The 17,202-nt window shown below is 37.5% G+C and overlaps 1 protein-coding gene across 3 annotated transcripts in view; it reads left to right on the top strand.

Moving 5' to 3' along the window:
- Window positions 1-17,202, top strand: part of CNTLN (centlein) — a 330,490-nt gene that overhangs the window by 88,741 nt on the left and 224,547 nt on the right. For all 3 annotated transcript variants that reach the window (XM_079927964.1, XM_079927963.1, XM_079927962.1), the window contains exons 4-5: window positions 16,090-16,224; window positions 16,838-17,017. In XM_079927964.1, coding sequence (XP_079784090.1) covers window positions 16,090-16,224; window positions 16,838-17,017 — 315 coding nt within the window. The remainder of the gene's footprint in view (window positions 1-16,089; window positions 16,225-16,837; window positions 17,018-17,202) is intronic.

Here is a 17,202-nt window from a genome sequence, read left to right as displayed (position 1 = left end):
TAGATTGGTGTTTGATTAAAAACTGGTTATTTGGGCTTCCCTGGTGGCGCAGTGGTTGAGAGTCCGCCTGCCGATGCAGGGGACACAGGTTCGTGCCCTGGTCCGGGAAGATCCCACATGCTGTGGAGCGGCTAGACCCGTGAGCCATGGCCACTGAGCCTGCGCGTCCGGAGCCTATGCTCCGCAACGGGAGAGGCCACGACAGTGAGAGGCCCGCGTATCGCAAAAAAACCCAAAAAACAAAAAACAACTTGTTATCATGGGTAGAGTGGTTTAACCAAGTTGACACATAAAATTAACCAAATGGGTAAAATGTACTGAGAGAAAGGTCTTTAGTGTGAGGTTTTATGTTTATCTGCTAGGGGTTAGGCTGTGTTTACTGTTTGTTTAGCAAAGGCTAACGTTTGCTTTGGTGTCCTTTTTATTTGGGTTTCTTTTTTTAACATCTTTATTGGGGTATAATTGCTTTAAAATGGTGTGTTAGTTTCTGCTTTATAACAAAGTGAATCAGTTATACATATACATATGTTCCCATATCTCTTCCCTCTTGCGTCTCCCTCCCTCCCACCCTCCCTATCCCACCCCTCCGGGCAGTCACAAAGCACTGAGTTGATCTCCCTGTGCTATGCGGCTGCTTCCCACTAGCTGTCTACCTTACGTTTGGTAGTGTATATATGTCCATGCCTCTCTCTCGCTTTGTCACAGCTCACCCTTCCCCCTCCCTGTATCCTCAAGTCTGTTCTCTAGTAGGTCTGTGTCTTCATTCCTGTCTTACCCCTAGGTTCTTCATGACATTTTTTTTCTTAAATTCCATATATATGTGTTAGAATATGGTATTTGTCTTTCTCTTTCTGACTTACTTCACTCTGTATGACAGAATCTAGGTCTATCCACCTCATTACAAATAGCTCAATTTTGTTTCTTTTTATGGCTTAGTAATATTCCATTGTATATATGTGCCACATCTTCTTTATCCATTCATCTGATGATGGGCACTTAGGTTGTTTCCGTCTCTGGCCTATTGTAAATAGAGCTGCAGTGAACATTTTGGTGCGTGACTCTTTTTGAATTATGGTTTTCTCAGGGTATATGCCCGGTAGTGGGATTGCTGGGTCATATGGTAGTTCAATTTTTAGTTTTTTAAGGAACCTCCATACTGTTCTCCATAGTGTCTGTACCAATCACATTCCCACCAGCAGTGCAAGAGTGTTCCCTTTTCTCCACACCCTCTCCAGCATGTATTGTTTCTAGATTTTTTGATGATGGCCATTCTGACTGGTGTGAGATGATATCTCATTGTAGTTTTGATTTGCATTTCTCTAATGATTAATGATGTTGAGCATTCTTTCATGTGTTTGTTGGCAGTCTGTATGTCTTCTTTGGAGAAATGTCTATTTATGTCTTCTGCCCATTTTTGGATTGGGTTGTTTGTTTTTTTGTTATTGAGCTTCATGAGCTGCTTGTAAATTTTGGAAATTAATCCTTTGTCAGTTGCTTCATTTGCAAATATTTTCTCCCATTCTGAGGGTTGTCTTTTAGTCTTGTTTATGGTTTCCTTTGCTGTGCAAAAGCTTTGAAGTTTCATTAGGTCCCATTTGTTTATTTTTGTTTTTATTTCCATTTCTCTAGGAGGTGGGTCAAAAAGGATCTTGCTGTGATTTATGTCGTAGAGTGTTCTTTCTGCCTGTGTTTTCCTCTAAGAGTTTGATAGTTTCTGGCCTTACATTTAGGTCTTTAATCCATTTTGAGCTTACTTTTGTGTATGGTGTTAGGGAGTGGTCTAATTTCATACTTTTACATGTACCTGTCCAGTTTTTCCAGCACCACTTATTGAAGAAGCTGTCCTTTCTCCACTGTACATTCCTGCCTCCTTTATCAAAGATAAGGTGACCATATGTGTGTGGGTTTATCTCTGGGCTTTCTATCCTGTTCCATTGATCTGTCTTTCTGTTTTTGTGCAAGTACCATACTGTCTTGATTACTGTAGCTTTGTAGTATAGTCTGAAGTCAGGGAGCCTGATTCCTCCAGCTCCATTTTTCGTTCTCAATATTGCTTTGGCTATTCGGAGTCTTTTGTGTTTCCATACAAATTGTGAAAGTTTTTGTTCTAGTTCTGTGAAAAATGTCAGTGATAGTTTGATAGGGATTGCATTGAATCTGTAGATTGCTTTGGGTAGTAGAATCATTTTCACAATGTTGATTCTTCCAATCCAAGAACATGGTATATCTCTCCATCTATTTGTATCATCTTTAATTTCTTTCATCAGTGTCTTATAATTTTCTACATACAGGTCTTTTTTCTCCTTAGGTAGGTTTATTCCTAGATATTTTATTCTTTTTGTTGCAGTGGTAAATGGGAGTGTTTTCTTGATTTCACTTTCAGATTTTTCATCATTAGTGTGTAGGAATGCCAGAGATTTCTGTGCATTAATTTTGGATCCTGCTACTTTACCAAATGCATTGATTAGCTCTAGTAGTTTTCTGGTAGCATCTTTAGGATTCTCTATGTATAGTATCATGTAATCTGCAAACAGTGACAGCTTTACTTCTTCTTTTCCGATTTGGATTCCTTTTATTTCTTTTTCTTCTCTGATTGCTGTGGCTAGAACTTCCAAAACTACGTTGAATAAGAGTGGTGAGAGTGGGCAACCTTGTCTTGTTCCTGATCTTAGTGGAAATGGTTTCAGTTTTTCACCATTGAGGACGATATTGGCTCTGGGTTTTTCATATATGGCCTTTATTATGTTGAGGAAAGTTCCCTCTATGTCTACTTTCTGCAGGGTTTTTATCATAAATGGGTGTTGAATTTTGTCGAAAGCTTTCTCTGCATCTATTGAGATGATCATATGGTTTTTCTCCTTCAATTGGTTAATATGGTTTATTACATTGATTGATTTGCGTATATTGAAGAATCCTTGCATTCCTGGAAGAAACCCCTCTTGATCATGGTGTATGATCCTTTTACTGTGCTGTTGGATTCTGTTTGCTAGTATTTTGTTGAGGATTTTTGCGTCTATGTTCATCAGTGATATTGGCCTGTAGTTTTCTTTCTTTGTGACATCCTTGTCTGGTTTTGGTATCAAGGTGATGGTGGCCTCGTATAATGAATTTGGGAGGGTTCCTCCCTCTGCTATTTTTTGGAAGAGTTTGAGAAGGATAGGTGTTAGCTCTTCTCTAAATGTTTGATAGAATTCGCCTGTGAAGCCATCTGGTCCTGGGCCTTTGTTTGTTGGAAGATTTTTAATCACAGTTTTAATTTCAGTGCTTGTGATTGGTCTGTTCATATTTTCTATTTCTTCCTGATTCATTCTTGGCAGGTTGTGTTTTTCTAAGAATTTGTCCATTTCTTCCAGGTTGTCCATTTTATTGGCATGTAGTTGCTTGTAGTAATCTCTCATGATCTTTTGTATTTCTGCAGTGTCAGTTTTTACTTCTTCTTTTTCATTTCTAATTCTATTGATTTGAATCTTCTCCCTTTTTTTCTTGATGAGTCTGGCTGTTTATCTATTTTGTTTTCTTGAGAGACTTCTTAGATATCATCTGAAACACAAAGGTCTTTCAGTTGTATTACCTTTTTATTATACCGAAGCCCTATTGATGAAACCTATTGTGAGGTGTCTGGGGAGGGGAAGTATTCCATAGTCTTATGTTTAGGTCTCAGTCTTTTAGTGAGCTTGTGCCCCTAGGCTCTGACCTTCACAAGTGCTTCTCAGTTTTTTCTCCCTTAGGAAAGATTGGAAGGCTAGAGGGTTTTGGAGTTGGGTTTTTACACCCTGGGGGTTGGTTAGTTTCTGGTAAAATCCCAGCAGGCTTTGGTAAAATAATTTCTCTTGAGGAGAGGCCTTGTTAAGAAATATATACTTAGGGGAAATTTTATTTTATTTTATTTTTAAATTAGTTTTTATTGGAGCATAGTTGCTTTACAATGTTGTGTTAGTTTGTACTGTACAGCAAAATAAATCAGCTGTACTTATATATATATATCCCCTCTTTTTTGGATTTCCTTCCCATTTAGGTTACCGCAGTGCATAAAGTAGAGTTCCCTGTGTGATACAGTATGTTCTCATTAGTTATCAATTCTACACATAGTATCAATTGTGTATATATGTCAATCTGAATCTCCCAGTTCCTCCCACCCCCACCCTTTCTTCCTTGGTATCCATACATTTGTTCTCTACGTCTCTGTCTCTCTTTCAGCTTTGCAAATAAGATAATCTGTGACATTTTTCTAGATTCCACATGTATGTCTTAATGTACGATGTTTGTTTTTCTCTTAATGACTTTCTTCACTCTATATGACGCTCTCTAGGTCCAACCATGTCTCTGCAAATGACCCAGTTTTGTTCCTTTTTATGGCTGAGTAATATTCCATGGTATATATGTATACCACATCTTCTTTATCCACTCCTCTGTTGATAGACATTTAGGTTGCTTCCATGTCCTGGCTTTTGTAAACAGTGCTGTAATGAACATTGGGGTGCATGTGTCTTTTTGAATTATGATTTTCTCAGGGTATATGCCCAGTAGTGGGATTGCTGGGTCGTATGGTAGTTCTAGTTTTACTTTTTTGAGGAACCTCCATACTGTTCTCCATAGTGGCTGTATCAGTTTACATTCCTACTAAGAGTGCATGAAGGTTCCCTTTTCTCCACACCCTCTCCAGCATTTACTGTTTATAGATTTTTTGATGATGGCCATTCTGACTGGTGTGAGGTGATACCTCATTGTAGTTTTGATTTGCATTTCTCTAATAATTAGTGATGTTGAGCATCTTTTCATGTGTCTGTTGGCCATATGTATGTCTTCTTTGGAGAAATGTCTATTTGGGTCTTCCATCCATTTTTTTTATTGGGTTTTTTCTTTTTTTGATATTGAGCTCCATGAGCTGCATGTATAGTTTGGAGATTAATCCTTTGTCAGTTGCTTCCTTTGCAAATATTTTCTCCCATTCTGAGGGTTGTCTTTTCGTCTTGTTTATGGTTTCCTTTGCTGTGCAAAAGCTTTTAAGTTTCATTAGGTCCCATTTGTTTATTTTTGTTTATATTTCCATTACTCTAGGAGGTGGGTCAAAAAAGATCTTGCTATGATTTATGTCACAGAGTGTTCTGCCTTTGTTTTCCTCTGAGAGTTTTATAGTGTCCAGTCTTACATTTAGGTCTTTAATCCATTTTGAATTTTTTTTTCTTTTGTAGGGTGTTCGGAAGTGTTCTAATTTCATTCTTTTACATGTAGCTGTCCAGTTTTCTTAGCACCACTTATTGAAGAGACTGTCTTTTCTCCATTGTGTATCCTTGCGTCCTTTGTCATAGACTAGTTGACCATAGGTGCGTGGATTTAATCTCTGGGCTTTCTATCCTGTTCCATTGATCTATATTTCTGTTTTTGTGCCAGTACCATGTTGTCTTGATTACTGTAGCTTTGTGTATAGTCTGAAGTCAGGGAACCTGATTCCTCCACCTCCATTTTTCTTTCTCAAGATTGATTTGGCTCTTCGGGGTCTTTGTGTTTCCATAAAAATTGTAGAATTTTTAGCCTGGAGGGGTGGGATGGGGAGGGTGGGAGGGAGGGAGACGCAACAGGGAAGACATATGGGAACATATGTTTATGTATGACTGATTCACTTTGTTATAAAGCAGAAACTAACACACCATTGTAAAGCAATTATACCCCAATAAAGATGTTAAAAAAAAAATTGTAGAATTTTTTGTTCTAGTTCTGTGAAAAATGCCAGTGGTAGTTGATAGGGATTGCATTGAATCTGTAGATTGCTTTGGGTAGTATAGTCATTTTCACAATGTTGATTCTTCCAATCCAAGAACATGGTATATCTCTCCATCTGTTTGTATCATCTTTAATTTCTTTCATCAGTGTCTTATAGTTTTCTGCATACAGGTCTTTTGTCTCCCTAGGTAGGTTTATTCCTAGATATTTTATTCTTTTTGTTGCAATGGTAAATGGGAGTGTTTCCTTAATTTCTCTTTCAGATTTTTCATCATTAGTGTATAGGAATGCCAGAGATTTTTGTGCATTAATTTTGTATCCTGCTACTTTACCAAATGCATTGATTAGCTCTAGTAGTTTTCTGGTGGCATCTTTATGATTTTCTATATATAGTATCATATCATCTGTAAATGGTGACAGTTTTACTTCTTCTTTTCCACTTTGAATTTCTTTTATTTCTTTTTCTTCTCTCATTTCCATGGCTGAGACTTCCAAAACTATGTTGAATAAATAGTGGTGAGAGTGGGCACCCTTGTCTTGTTCCTGATCTTAGAGGAAATGTTTTCGGTTTTTCACCATTGAGAATAATGTTGGGTGTGGGTTTGTCGTATATGACCTTTATTATGTTGAGGTAGAGTCCCTCTATGCCCACTTTCTGGAGAGTTTTTTTTATCATAAATGTGTGTTGAATTTTGTCAGAAGCCTTTTCAGCATCTGTTGAGATGGTCATATGGTTTTTGTTCTTCAGTTTGTTAATATGGTATATCACATTGATTTGTGTTTATTGAAGAATCCTTGCATCCCTGGGATAAACCCCACTTGATCATGGTGTTTGATCCTTTTTATGTGTTGTTGGATTCATTTTGCTAGTATTTCATTGAGGATTTTTGTGTCTTTGTTCATCAGTGATATTGGCCTATAGTTATCTTTTTGTGATATCTTTGTCTGGTTTTGGTATCAGGGTGATGGTGGCCTTGTAGAATGAGTTTGGGAGTGTTCTACCCTCTGCAATTTTTGCAAGAGTTTGGGAAGAATAGGTGTTAGCTCTTCCCTAAATGTTTGATGGAATTTGCCTGTGAAGGCTTCTGGTTCTGGAGTTCTGTTGGTTGGAAGATTTTTAATCACAGTTTCAATTTCATTACTTGTGATTTATCTGTTTATGTTTTCTATTTCTTCCTGGCTCAGTCCTGGGAGGTTGTCCTTTCCTAAGAATTTGTCCATTTTTTCCATGTTGTCCATTCTATTGGCATATAGTTGCTTGTAGTAGTCTCTTATGATCCTTTGTATTTCTGCGGTGTCAGCTGTAACTTCTCCTTTTTCATTTCTAATTTTATTGATTTGAGTCCTCTCCCTTTTTTCTTGTGGAATCTGGCTAAAGGTTTATCAATTTTGTTTACTTTTCAGAGAACCAGCTTTTAGTTTTATTGATTTTTGCTATTGTTTCCTTCCTTTCTATTTCATTTATTTCTGCTATGGTATTTATGATTTCTTTCATTCTACTAACTTTGGGTTTTGTTTGTTCTTCTTTCTCTAGTTGCTCTAGATGTAAGGTTAGGTTGTTTATTTGAGATTTTTCTTGTTTCTTGAGGTAAGATTGTATTGCTATAAACTTCCATCCTAGAACTGCTTTTGCTCCATCCCATAAGTCTTGGGTTGTCATGTTTTTGTTGTCATTTGTTTCTTATTATTTTCTGATTTTCTCTTTAATTTATTCAGTGATCTCTTGGTTATTCAGTTGCATATTGTTTAGCCTCCATGTGTTTATGGTTTTTACATTTTTTTCCCTGTAATTGATTTCTGATCTCATAGTGTTATGGTTGGAAAAGATGCTTGATACGATTTCAGTTTTCTTAAATTTCCTGAGACTTGATTTATTAGCCAGGATGTGATCTCTCCTGGAGAATGTTTTGTGTGCACTTGAGAAGAAAGTGTATTCTGCTGCTTTCGGATGGGATGTACTATAAATGTCAGTTAAGTCTATCTGGTCTGATGTGTCATTTAAGTCTTGTGTTGTTTCCTTATTAATTTTCTGTCTCGCTGATCTGTCCATTGGTGTAAGTGGAGTGTTAACGTCCCCCACTATTATTGTGTTACTGTCAAATTCCCCTTTTATGGCTGTTAGCATTTACCTTATGTATCGAGGTACTCCTAAGTTGGGTGCATAAATATTTACAATTCTTATATCTTTTTCTTGGATTGATCCCTTGATCACTATGTAGTGTCCTTCCTTTTCTCTTGTAATAGTCTTTATTTTAAAGTCTCTCTTCGGGCTTCCCTGGTGGTCCAGTGGTAGAAAATCCACCTTCCAATGCAGGGGATGCAGGTTTAATCCCTGGTTGGGGAACTAAGATCCCACATGCCGTGGGGTAACTAAGCCCGCGTGCTTTAAATATTGAGCTTGGACGCCTCAACTGCAGAGCCTGCGTGCCACAAGTACAGAGCCCACGTGCCCTGGAGCCCATGTACCACAGCTAGAGAGAAGTCTGCGTGCCACAACTAGAAAGAAGCCTGCATGCTGCAATGAAGAGCGCGTGTACTGCAATTAAATATACTGCATGCTGCAACGAAGATCTTGCCTGCTGCAAGTAATACCCAGCACAGCCAAAAAATAAAATGAAAAAAGATAATAAAGTCTATCTTGTGTGGTATGAGTATTGCTACTCCAGCTTTCTTATGATTCCCATTTGCATGGAATATCTTTTTCCATCCCCTTACTTTCAGTCTGTATGTGTCCCTAGGTCTGAAGTGGGTCTCTTGTAGACAGCATATACACGGGTCTTGTTATTGTGTCCATTCAGCCAGTCTTTGTCTTTTGGTTGGAGCATTTAATCCATTTACATTCAAGGTAATTATCGATATGTATGTACATTCAAGGTAATTATCGATATGTATATTCCTATTACCATTTTCTTAATTGTTTTGTTTTTGTAGGTCTTTTTCTTCTCTTGTGTTTCCTGCCTAGAGAGTTCCTTTAGCATTTGTTGTAGAGCTGGTTTGGTGGTGCTGAATTCTCTTAGCTTTTGCTTGTCTGTAAAGCTTTTGATTTCTCCATTAAATCTGGATCAGATCCATGCTGGGTAGAGTAGTCTTGGTTGTAGGTTTTCCCCTTTCATCACTTTAAATATGTCCTGCCACTCCTTTTTGACTGCAGTGTTTCTGCTGAAAAATGAGCTGATAACCTTATGGGGATTCCCTTGTAGTTTATTTGTTGCTTTTCCCTTGCTGCTTTTAATATTTTTTCTTCGTATTTAATTTTTTTTAGCTTGATAACATGTGTCTTGGCATGTTTTTCCTTGGATTTATCCTGTATGGGACTCTTTGTGCTTCCTGGACTTGGGTGGCTATTTCCTTTCCCATGTTAGGGAAGTTCTTGAGTATAAACTGTTCAGATATTTTCTTAGGCCCTTTCCCTTTCTCTTCTTCTTCTTCTGGGACCCCTATAATTCGAATATTGGTGCATTTCGTGTCCCAGAGGTCTCTGAGACTGTCCTCATTTCTTTTCATTCTTTTTTCTTTATTCTGCTCTGCATCAGTTATTTCTACCATTCTGTCTTACAGGTCACTTATCTGTTCTTCTGCCTCAGTTTTTCTGCTATTGATTCCTTCTAGGGTATTTTTCATTTCAGTTATTGTGCTGTTCATTACTGATTGTTTGTTCTTTGGTTCTTCTAGGTCCTTGTTAAATATTTCTTTTATCTTCTTGATACATGCCTCCATTTTGTTTCTGAGATCTTGGATCATCTTTACTATCATTACTCTGAATTATTTCTTGGGTAGATTACCTATTTCCTCTTCATCTGTTTGGTTTTGTGGGATTTTACCTTGCTCCTTCATCTGCAGCATATTTCTCTGTCATCTCATTTTGTCTAACCTGCTTTGTTTATGGTCTCCTTTCTGTGGGCTGCAGGGTTGTGGTTCCTCTTGCTTCTGTGGTCTGCCCTCTGGTGAGTGATGTTGGTCCAGGGGCTTGTGTAGGTGTCCTGGTGGGAGGGACTGGTGCTTAACGCTCTGGTGGGTGGATCTGAGTGTTTTGCCTCTAATGGCAGGCCTGCATCAGGTCATGTGTTTTGGGGAGTCTGTGAGCTTAGTATGACTTTAAGCAACCTGTCTGTGGACGGGTGGGGCTGTGTTCATGTCTTGCTGGTTGTTTGGTGTGAGGTGTCCAGCACTGGAGCCTGCAGGCAGTTGGGTGGAGCCAGGTCTTGGTGTTGATATGGATACCTCCAGCAAAGCGTACTCCAATTAATATTCCCTGGTCCTGGGAATTCTCTGGTGGTCCAGCATGCTGGACTCTGTGCTCACACCACGGAGGCCCAGGCCTGACCCCTGGCCGGGGAACCAAGACCTTGGAAGCTGCACAGTGTGACCAGAGAAAGAAGAAAAAAAAGGAAAGAAAAAAACCCAAAAAGTAAAGAAAACTAACAGAGGAATAAAGCCTAAGACAAATAGCAAAAACAAAAGCAAACGAACAGCAGCAACAACAACACAACACACACACAGAAAAAAAATAAGAGAACAAACAAACAAAAGAATTCAAAAATGAGAGAAATCAATATGGACTAAAGTAATAACAAAAACTGAAAAATAAAACAGAAAGGAAGCAAGCAAAAAAGTGAAGAAAACATAAAATATATACATGAAAGCAATAAAAATAAAATAAAACAAAAATCAAAGAACCAAAACCAGAGAAAAACCCCAAAACAACCAAAAAGTAAAATAAAAATAGAAAAATTAAAAATATATATATTAAAAAAATAAGAATAAAAGATAAAAAATAATTAAAGCAACAATACCAACAACTGAACAGAATGAAACAAACAATAAAAGCATAACAGTAATAAATATATTTGCTTGGGGCATCCTCTCTCAGTGTCCTTGCTCCCACAGTGAGCCATAGCCAATCCCCGCCTCCCAGGGAGGCCTTCCAATACCTCTGCATAGGTCTCTACACCTGCTGTGGGCACTGTGGGGTCAGCTCATAGTCTGACCTGGCCTGACTCTCCGGTGTACTTGCCCTCAAAGTCCACTGCTGTGAAGGCTATACTGAACTCAATTGTTGGAACATTCATCTATTCAGGTATCTCACAGATGCAAGATTTACCAACCCGATCTTGGGGATTTAATCTGCAGCTTCTGCAACTGCATGGAAAGATTTCCGTTCCTGTTCCTTAGTTGCACTGTCCCTGGGGCTCAGCTTCGGTTTTGATCCCTTCTCTGCATGTGCGCCACCTTCCTTCCTTGCCCAGGCAAGAGGGAGTGGAAGCAGCAGCTGATTGGGTCACACTTATTCAGGCCAGGGAGGGGTACGGCGGTTACAGTTGGGGGGGCGGCCACAATTGGGGTGTGTGCGAGTTACCTGCGGCAGCCGGGACCAGCAGGCGGTTGCAACAGACTGTGGCGCACTGGCTCTGGTGGGAGTCCCCCTCCCAGTACCCGTGGATGCAGGAGCTGGCGTGTGAGGGTGGTGGCTGCCTTGCCCCGCCCCCATGCACCACTCAGCAATGGCACTTCACCTTCCAGGCAGACCACGCTTCCTCTAGGGGCATTCCTGGCTGTGCTTCCCTCATTCCTGTCCCCTCTGCTGTGCCCGGGGAGGCAGAAGCCGGCTGCAAAGGTGTTGTAATGGTGGCCCCACCCTTTGCATACCACTCAAGAGTGACGCCTTGCTTCTATGGTGTCTGGAACTTTTCCCACAAACTCTCCTGGTTGTAGAGCTCCTTACTCCTGTCCCTTCAGGCTGTCTTTTTGTAGCCAACAGCTGTCCCCTCCCTGGGTCCTCACTCCAAACCCCATTTTCCAGCACCCAGACCTTGTTTGCAATAGGTGACTCATGACTCAGGCTGGAATGCACAGAGCTGTGGTGTAGACCATGTGTGCAGTTCTTACTTTGTCCTGCCTTCTACTGACCAATGGCTGTGTTCTCCTTTGATTCCCCCGAAGGTCCTTTTCTTTCCCAGCTGATTTCCCCACCATGAGGGAGTTAGAATTTCTGAGTTGCAGGGACCTCTCCTCACCTTCAGCTTCCCGCCAGGGGTGCTAGTCCCATTTTTGATTCCTCTTTTCTTTTTTTTTCTTTCTTTCATCTTATCCAGTTGTGAGGGGATTTTTCTTGTCCTTTTAGGTTCCAAAGTCTTCTGCTAATGTTCAGCAGGTGCTCTATGAGAATTGTTCTATTTGTAGATGTATTCTTGATGTACTTGCGAGGAGCAACGAATTCTGCATCCTCCTATTCTGCCATCTTGACTCCTCCCCGCTAGGGCATATTTTTAAATGTCTGTGTTCCCTCTCCTCCCACAGAAAGCAGGAAGGGACTTTTCTCTGATCTTCACAGTGACAATCTGATTGTGCTCCTCTGTGTAGAATTCACGAAATTATGGGAACTCCTCTAGACCGGGCCCTCCCAGACATTTTAACTCTCAAATATGTCCACACTGATCCTCCAGTAATTTGTTAATTGCAAATTTGATTTTCCTACCCTGTTACTGGTTTCCATGGAGCTTCCTTTCTTCTGGGTTTTTGCTCTGCTAAATTGTCATTCTCTGTATCTGCCTGTCTCTCTAGTTTTGGGAACAGCAATTTGCCCTATGACCTCAGTTCTCTGATGACTCTAGGAAGAGGTGTTGATTTTCAGTTTGCTCAGCTTTTTTCATGTTGTGTGAAAAGGAGAGACAACTTCCAAGTTCCTACATCCTGGATTGGAAGCCAGAAGTCCCTCCATTATGTTTTTGTTTTTCCACTGAGTAATGTTCAATAGCCATTACTTTTCTAAACTTGTAGTCTGTGGAATAGAGGAACAGTTAAGAATGATGATTCCTTTAGTTTATTTAAATCTTAACTATGTGTCTAGTCAAACTAGAAGAAAGTCACACACACATTTTTTTTAACTAGTTGCAGGAAATCTTTCATAGAACAATCTAATAATATAACATATTTTATTGATAATAGTGTAAAAATTGCCATATATCTTCTTTTGGTAAGACTACGCTTTACCTTTGTTGCTGTTAGTTATAAAGTAAATCTTGTAATAAATTTCTCCATTAAGTATTATATTAGATAACATGACTCTGCTAATAACCGAGTGTATTGTATTCAATTAGATGATTTTTTTAAACATTATATTTCTCTTTTTCCTTACCTTCTAGGAAGCTCATAGATAAGTTTTGGTTCTCATTTACATTTAATTTCTCACCCCTTCCCCTTTCTCCATTTACCATTGTTTTAGTTGTTGTGGTTTCATTACTTTTCTGTTTTTTTATTAAAATTTTTATGTGCATTTGAAAGTAGGTCATATAAATAATATATTAACTATGCTCAAGTATTGCCTCCTACAGTTTTAGGTCTTCTGTGCCACTGCTGCCACACCCCACTTTTTTTCGAAAATGCTTCATATTCACGATCATTTTCTTCTTACTCTGTAGACTTCTTTTGACCATGATTTGAATTATTCATTCCATGGCTTATCCATAATAAATTATTTGTTTCAGACATACTTCCTCTTGTCACTCTTTATGCTTTATGGTTCCTCTGAGTTCTATTTGCTATTTTAATATTAACTCAAGGCAGACCATTAAGAATGTACTCTACTGTATCCAGAAAAGTTTGTTTGAAAAGGTTTCATGAAGCTAAATTTAGGACTTAGAGGGTATTATGCTTAGTGAAGTAAGTCAGAGAAAGACAAATAATATTTGATATCACTTATATGTGGAATCTGAACAATAAAACAAACTAATGAATATAACAAAAAAGAAACAGACTCACGTAGAACAAACTAGTGGTTACCAGTGGGGAGAGGAAAAGGGGAAGGGACAAGATAGGTGTAGGGGATTAAGAGGTACAAACCACTATGTATAATGTAAATAAGCTAAAAGGATATATTGTACAGCACAGGGAATATAGCCATTTTGAATAATAACTATAAATGGAGTATAACTTTTAAAAATTGTGAATCATGTTATACACCTGAAACTTATATAATTTATTATAAATCAACTATACCTCAGTAAAAAAGAAAACAAAATAAATGAACTGTAACTATATATACCTGTGCTTTCATTATAGAAACTAGATCATTGAGGGTATATTTTATCAGGAAAATGTTTGGAGTTATACAAGATTTAACAGATCTTTGAGAGTTTATCAGTCCTCTTCCGTTGGGAGTACATCTTTGTCTAACTTATTACTTTAATGATTATAATATATAATACCAATTTTTAAACTAATTATCAAAATTTGATAGTTTTGGTTAACTAAGTTCCCACTGTATTTTGTGTTTTTATTTAGAAATTAAGTCTATATTTGTCCTGTGGATTACTAAATTCACTCAAATGCCAACATTTTAATATATTAAGTAATTTTCATGAAAGGGCTTGCTATTGGTGTCATTTATATTGTCAAGTTAAGTTTAGTTCACATTATTGGGCAAACCCTTCTGAACCTTAAATCATTTGATCTAGTGTCGCACCTTCCTGATAGTCTCCAGAATAGGTGAGGATGCTCAATTTTTGTCAGTTCTCCTTTGAAAGGATAGGCCTGTAGGTATTTCAGTCTTAGTGTTCATATGATTGAATTTATCATTCAGTGTCAGTCTCATTCATAAACATTTACTATAATCTACTTTGGGAGATAGTATGTGTACATAGATAATCAGTAAGACTAGGTAATTTGTTATGTGTCAAATGAATAATGTAGGCAATACAGAAATTTAGAAATAGCAGAAATTTCTGTGATAGCTGGGGAAGGCTTCATTAAGGAGGTAGAAATTGAATATTGAAGGAGGCTGAGACTTAGATGAGAAAGGAAAAATAGGCTGTGAATTGTGGATGGGCCATGTTATGCATCTGTTTTTATGCTGTTTGATTGATGTCAAACACATTTTGATATGCCCTAATAATTAAAATAGGAAATAAAAATTAAAACTAATATGAGGTACCATTTATATCTCATTTGTAAAAACTTACCAAGCTTGAGCGTCATGTTGGTGCACATGTGGAACTATGAGAACTCTTGAAGTGCATATAACCTATGAACTAGTAATGCCACCTCTTAATATAAATAATCAAAAGCAATGTTTTATTAATGTGATCCCCACACTGAAAAAAATACATTTTACTTCATGACCCAGTATACACAGAGATGAAATAAAAGTTTCATACATACACTACTATATATAAAATAGATAACTGATAAGAATCTACTGTATAGCACAGGGAGCTGTACTTAATACTCTACAATGGCATATATGGAGAAAGAGTACAAAAAAGAGTGGATATATGTATGTGTATAACTGATTCACTTTACTGTGCAGCAGAAACTTATACAACATTATAAATCAACTATACTCCAATAAAAATTTTAAAAAATAATGTAGTTTTACTATATATAATAAAGGTAAAATATAACAAAGCATATATCAAGTATGAATTTAATAATGTTTAAATAAAATAGAAATTCTAAATTAAACACTGCAAAAAAATTTAAGAGCTACTAGTTTCAAATATTGGTTGAAAAAATGAGTGGGTTGACAAAAGTTGAGTAAGTTTAGTAAAGAGTTAATATCAGGACATGGATGTCTGTTTTAGCATGTTGGTTTGAGGTGGCAGCAGATAATTCAGATGGAGGTATTTTAGAGAAAACTGGAAATGTGGGATTGGTGATTGGGAAAGAGTCAGGGCTGGATTATGGATTGGGTAGTCTTTCAGACAGAGATGAGATCAGAAGCCAAGAGAGTGGGTAAATTTTCTGAGGGAAAAGCTGTAAAGATTTGAGAAGAGGGAAACTAAGAATTGAGTCATGGATACATCCTCCAATTAGATAGCATTTACTCTGGTAGGTGAGAAGAATATTCAGTTAAAAATTATGGCAATTTTAATATTCTGAATATTCTTTCTACATAGCAAGATACTTTTTGTATCAAGGCAGACTTTCCATTTTTCATTCTTTAAAATTGCTTATGCTTTCACAAAACTGTATTCGTTTCTCTAAAAAATATTTTCTTCCAAATGATAGTAAAATAGAGGATAATTCTTATTTTAGTTACATAAGCATTTTCTTTAATTAGAATGTTTTGTAAAATTTCATTTTTTTCCTATTACACACAGAAATCCAAAAAGTTTGCTTTCTGTATGTGGCTTAATATTTGGTATCCAGTTTTTAATGGGTTCTTCATCTTAAACTAGTAAGTCAGTACCAGATTTGTACATTTTACTTGAAAATCTCTGGGCATGTCATAGGAAATGAGTATTATGATAATGGATGTTATTATGAAAGGTAGTTAATTCTAATATTATCAGTCAAAATCTAAAACTTTTTACATAAAATTATTTTTTCTTAGAAATACCAGCTCATCAGTAATTTTGCTTTTTTCCATAGAGAGAATCAGGACTAAAACAGGAAATAAATGACCTTGTAAAACGGAAGGTTGCAATAGATGAAGAAAATGCTTTCTTAAGGAAAGAATTCAGTGACTTGCAGAAGAAATTTAAAGATAAAAGTCAAGAAGTTAAGGTGTGTTGACTTGTACATAGTTTTACAGTACTTTCTTTGAAGTCCTACTTAAAGCTTTGTCAGCCTTTGTGGCACAGAAAGTGACAAGCTTGGAGGAGAAATTGCCTTAGGCCCTGCTGTACCATACAGTTTTCTTACATGCAGAAACTCTGAGAAAGATGCTTTAAAGCTAAGACTCTAAGCTTTATAACTTTAAGATAAATAGTTAATGATGGAAATGGAGCTAAGAAAGTAGGAGTGTGAATATGTGGCTTCTTGTAATTAGATTCTGATGGGACTGGCATTATTAATTGATAAAACCCAGGTCTGGGAGGATATGTCTGTGTGGGTCTCAAAAATAGCTGGGGACAGCATCAAAGGCAGCTTGATCAATTAATGGGCTCTTTGCAAATGTGTACTCATCAAAGCTGTCATCCAGTGAAAAAATATGACCCATCCACCTGCATGAAAAGAGGCCAATAAAAGTATACAGGTGACCTTGGCAGCAGCTTCAAATATAGAAGCTGCTGTGGGGGTAAAATTGTACAGTTTATATTTGCTGATTAGTTCTCACCTGTTTTTTGGTTTGTTTCATTCTGTTTTGTTTATCGGCCCCTGTGGTACTGTTCTACAGGACACTAAGGAGTGTGTACAGAATAAGGAAGAGCAAAACAGACTGGTTATAAAAAATCTTAAGGAGAAAAATGAGAAATTAAGTACCCACTGCGCTGACCTGCTAAATGACCTGGAGAAACTGAGGAAGCAGGAAGCACATTGGAGAAAAGAAAAGTATAGCATTGATGCAAAAATAAAGGTATGCAATGAGAATGGAATCTGTGCTGTTATTTTGGATCTAACTTCTTATAGGAAGTTTATTACATGTTATTTTCTTTAAATAACAAGTTATATATTCATATCCACCAGTGGGGACTAGCATTAATTTATATTCCTTCAGTTAAGACCCACAGCTTTTTAAAAATTGATGTTGCAAAGCAGGAA

This window comes from Stenella coeruleoalba, assembly GCF_951394435.1.
Source record: "Stenella coeruleoalba genome assembly, chromosome: 7".
NCBI lineage: Eukaryota > Metazoa > Chordata > Mammalia > Artiodactyla > Delphinidae > Stenella > Stenella coeruleoalba.
The sequence above is the reverse complement of the archived record's forward strand: the minus strand, read 5'-3'. Positions and strand labels throughout refer to the sequence as shown.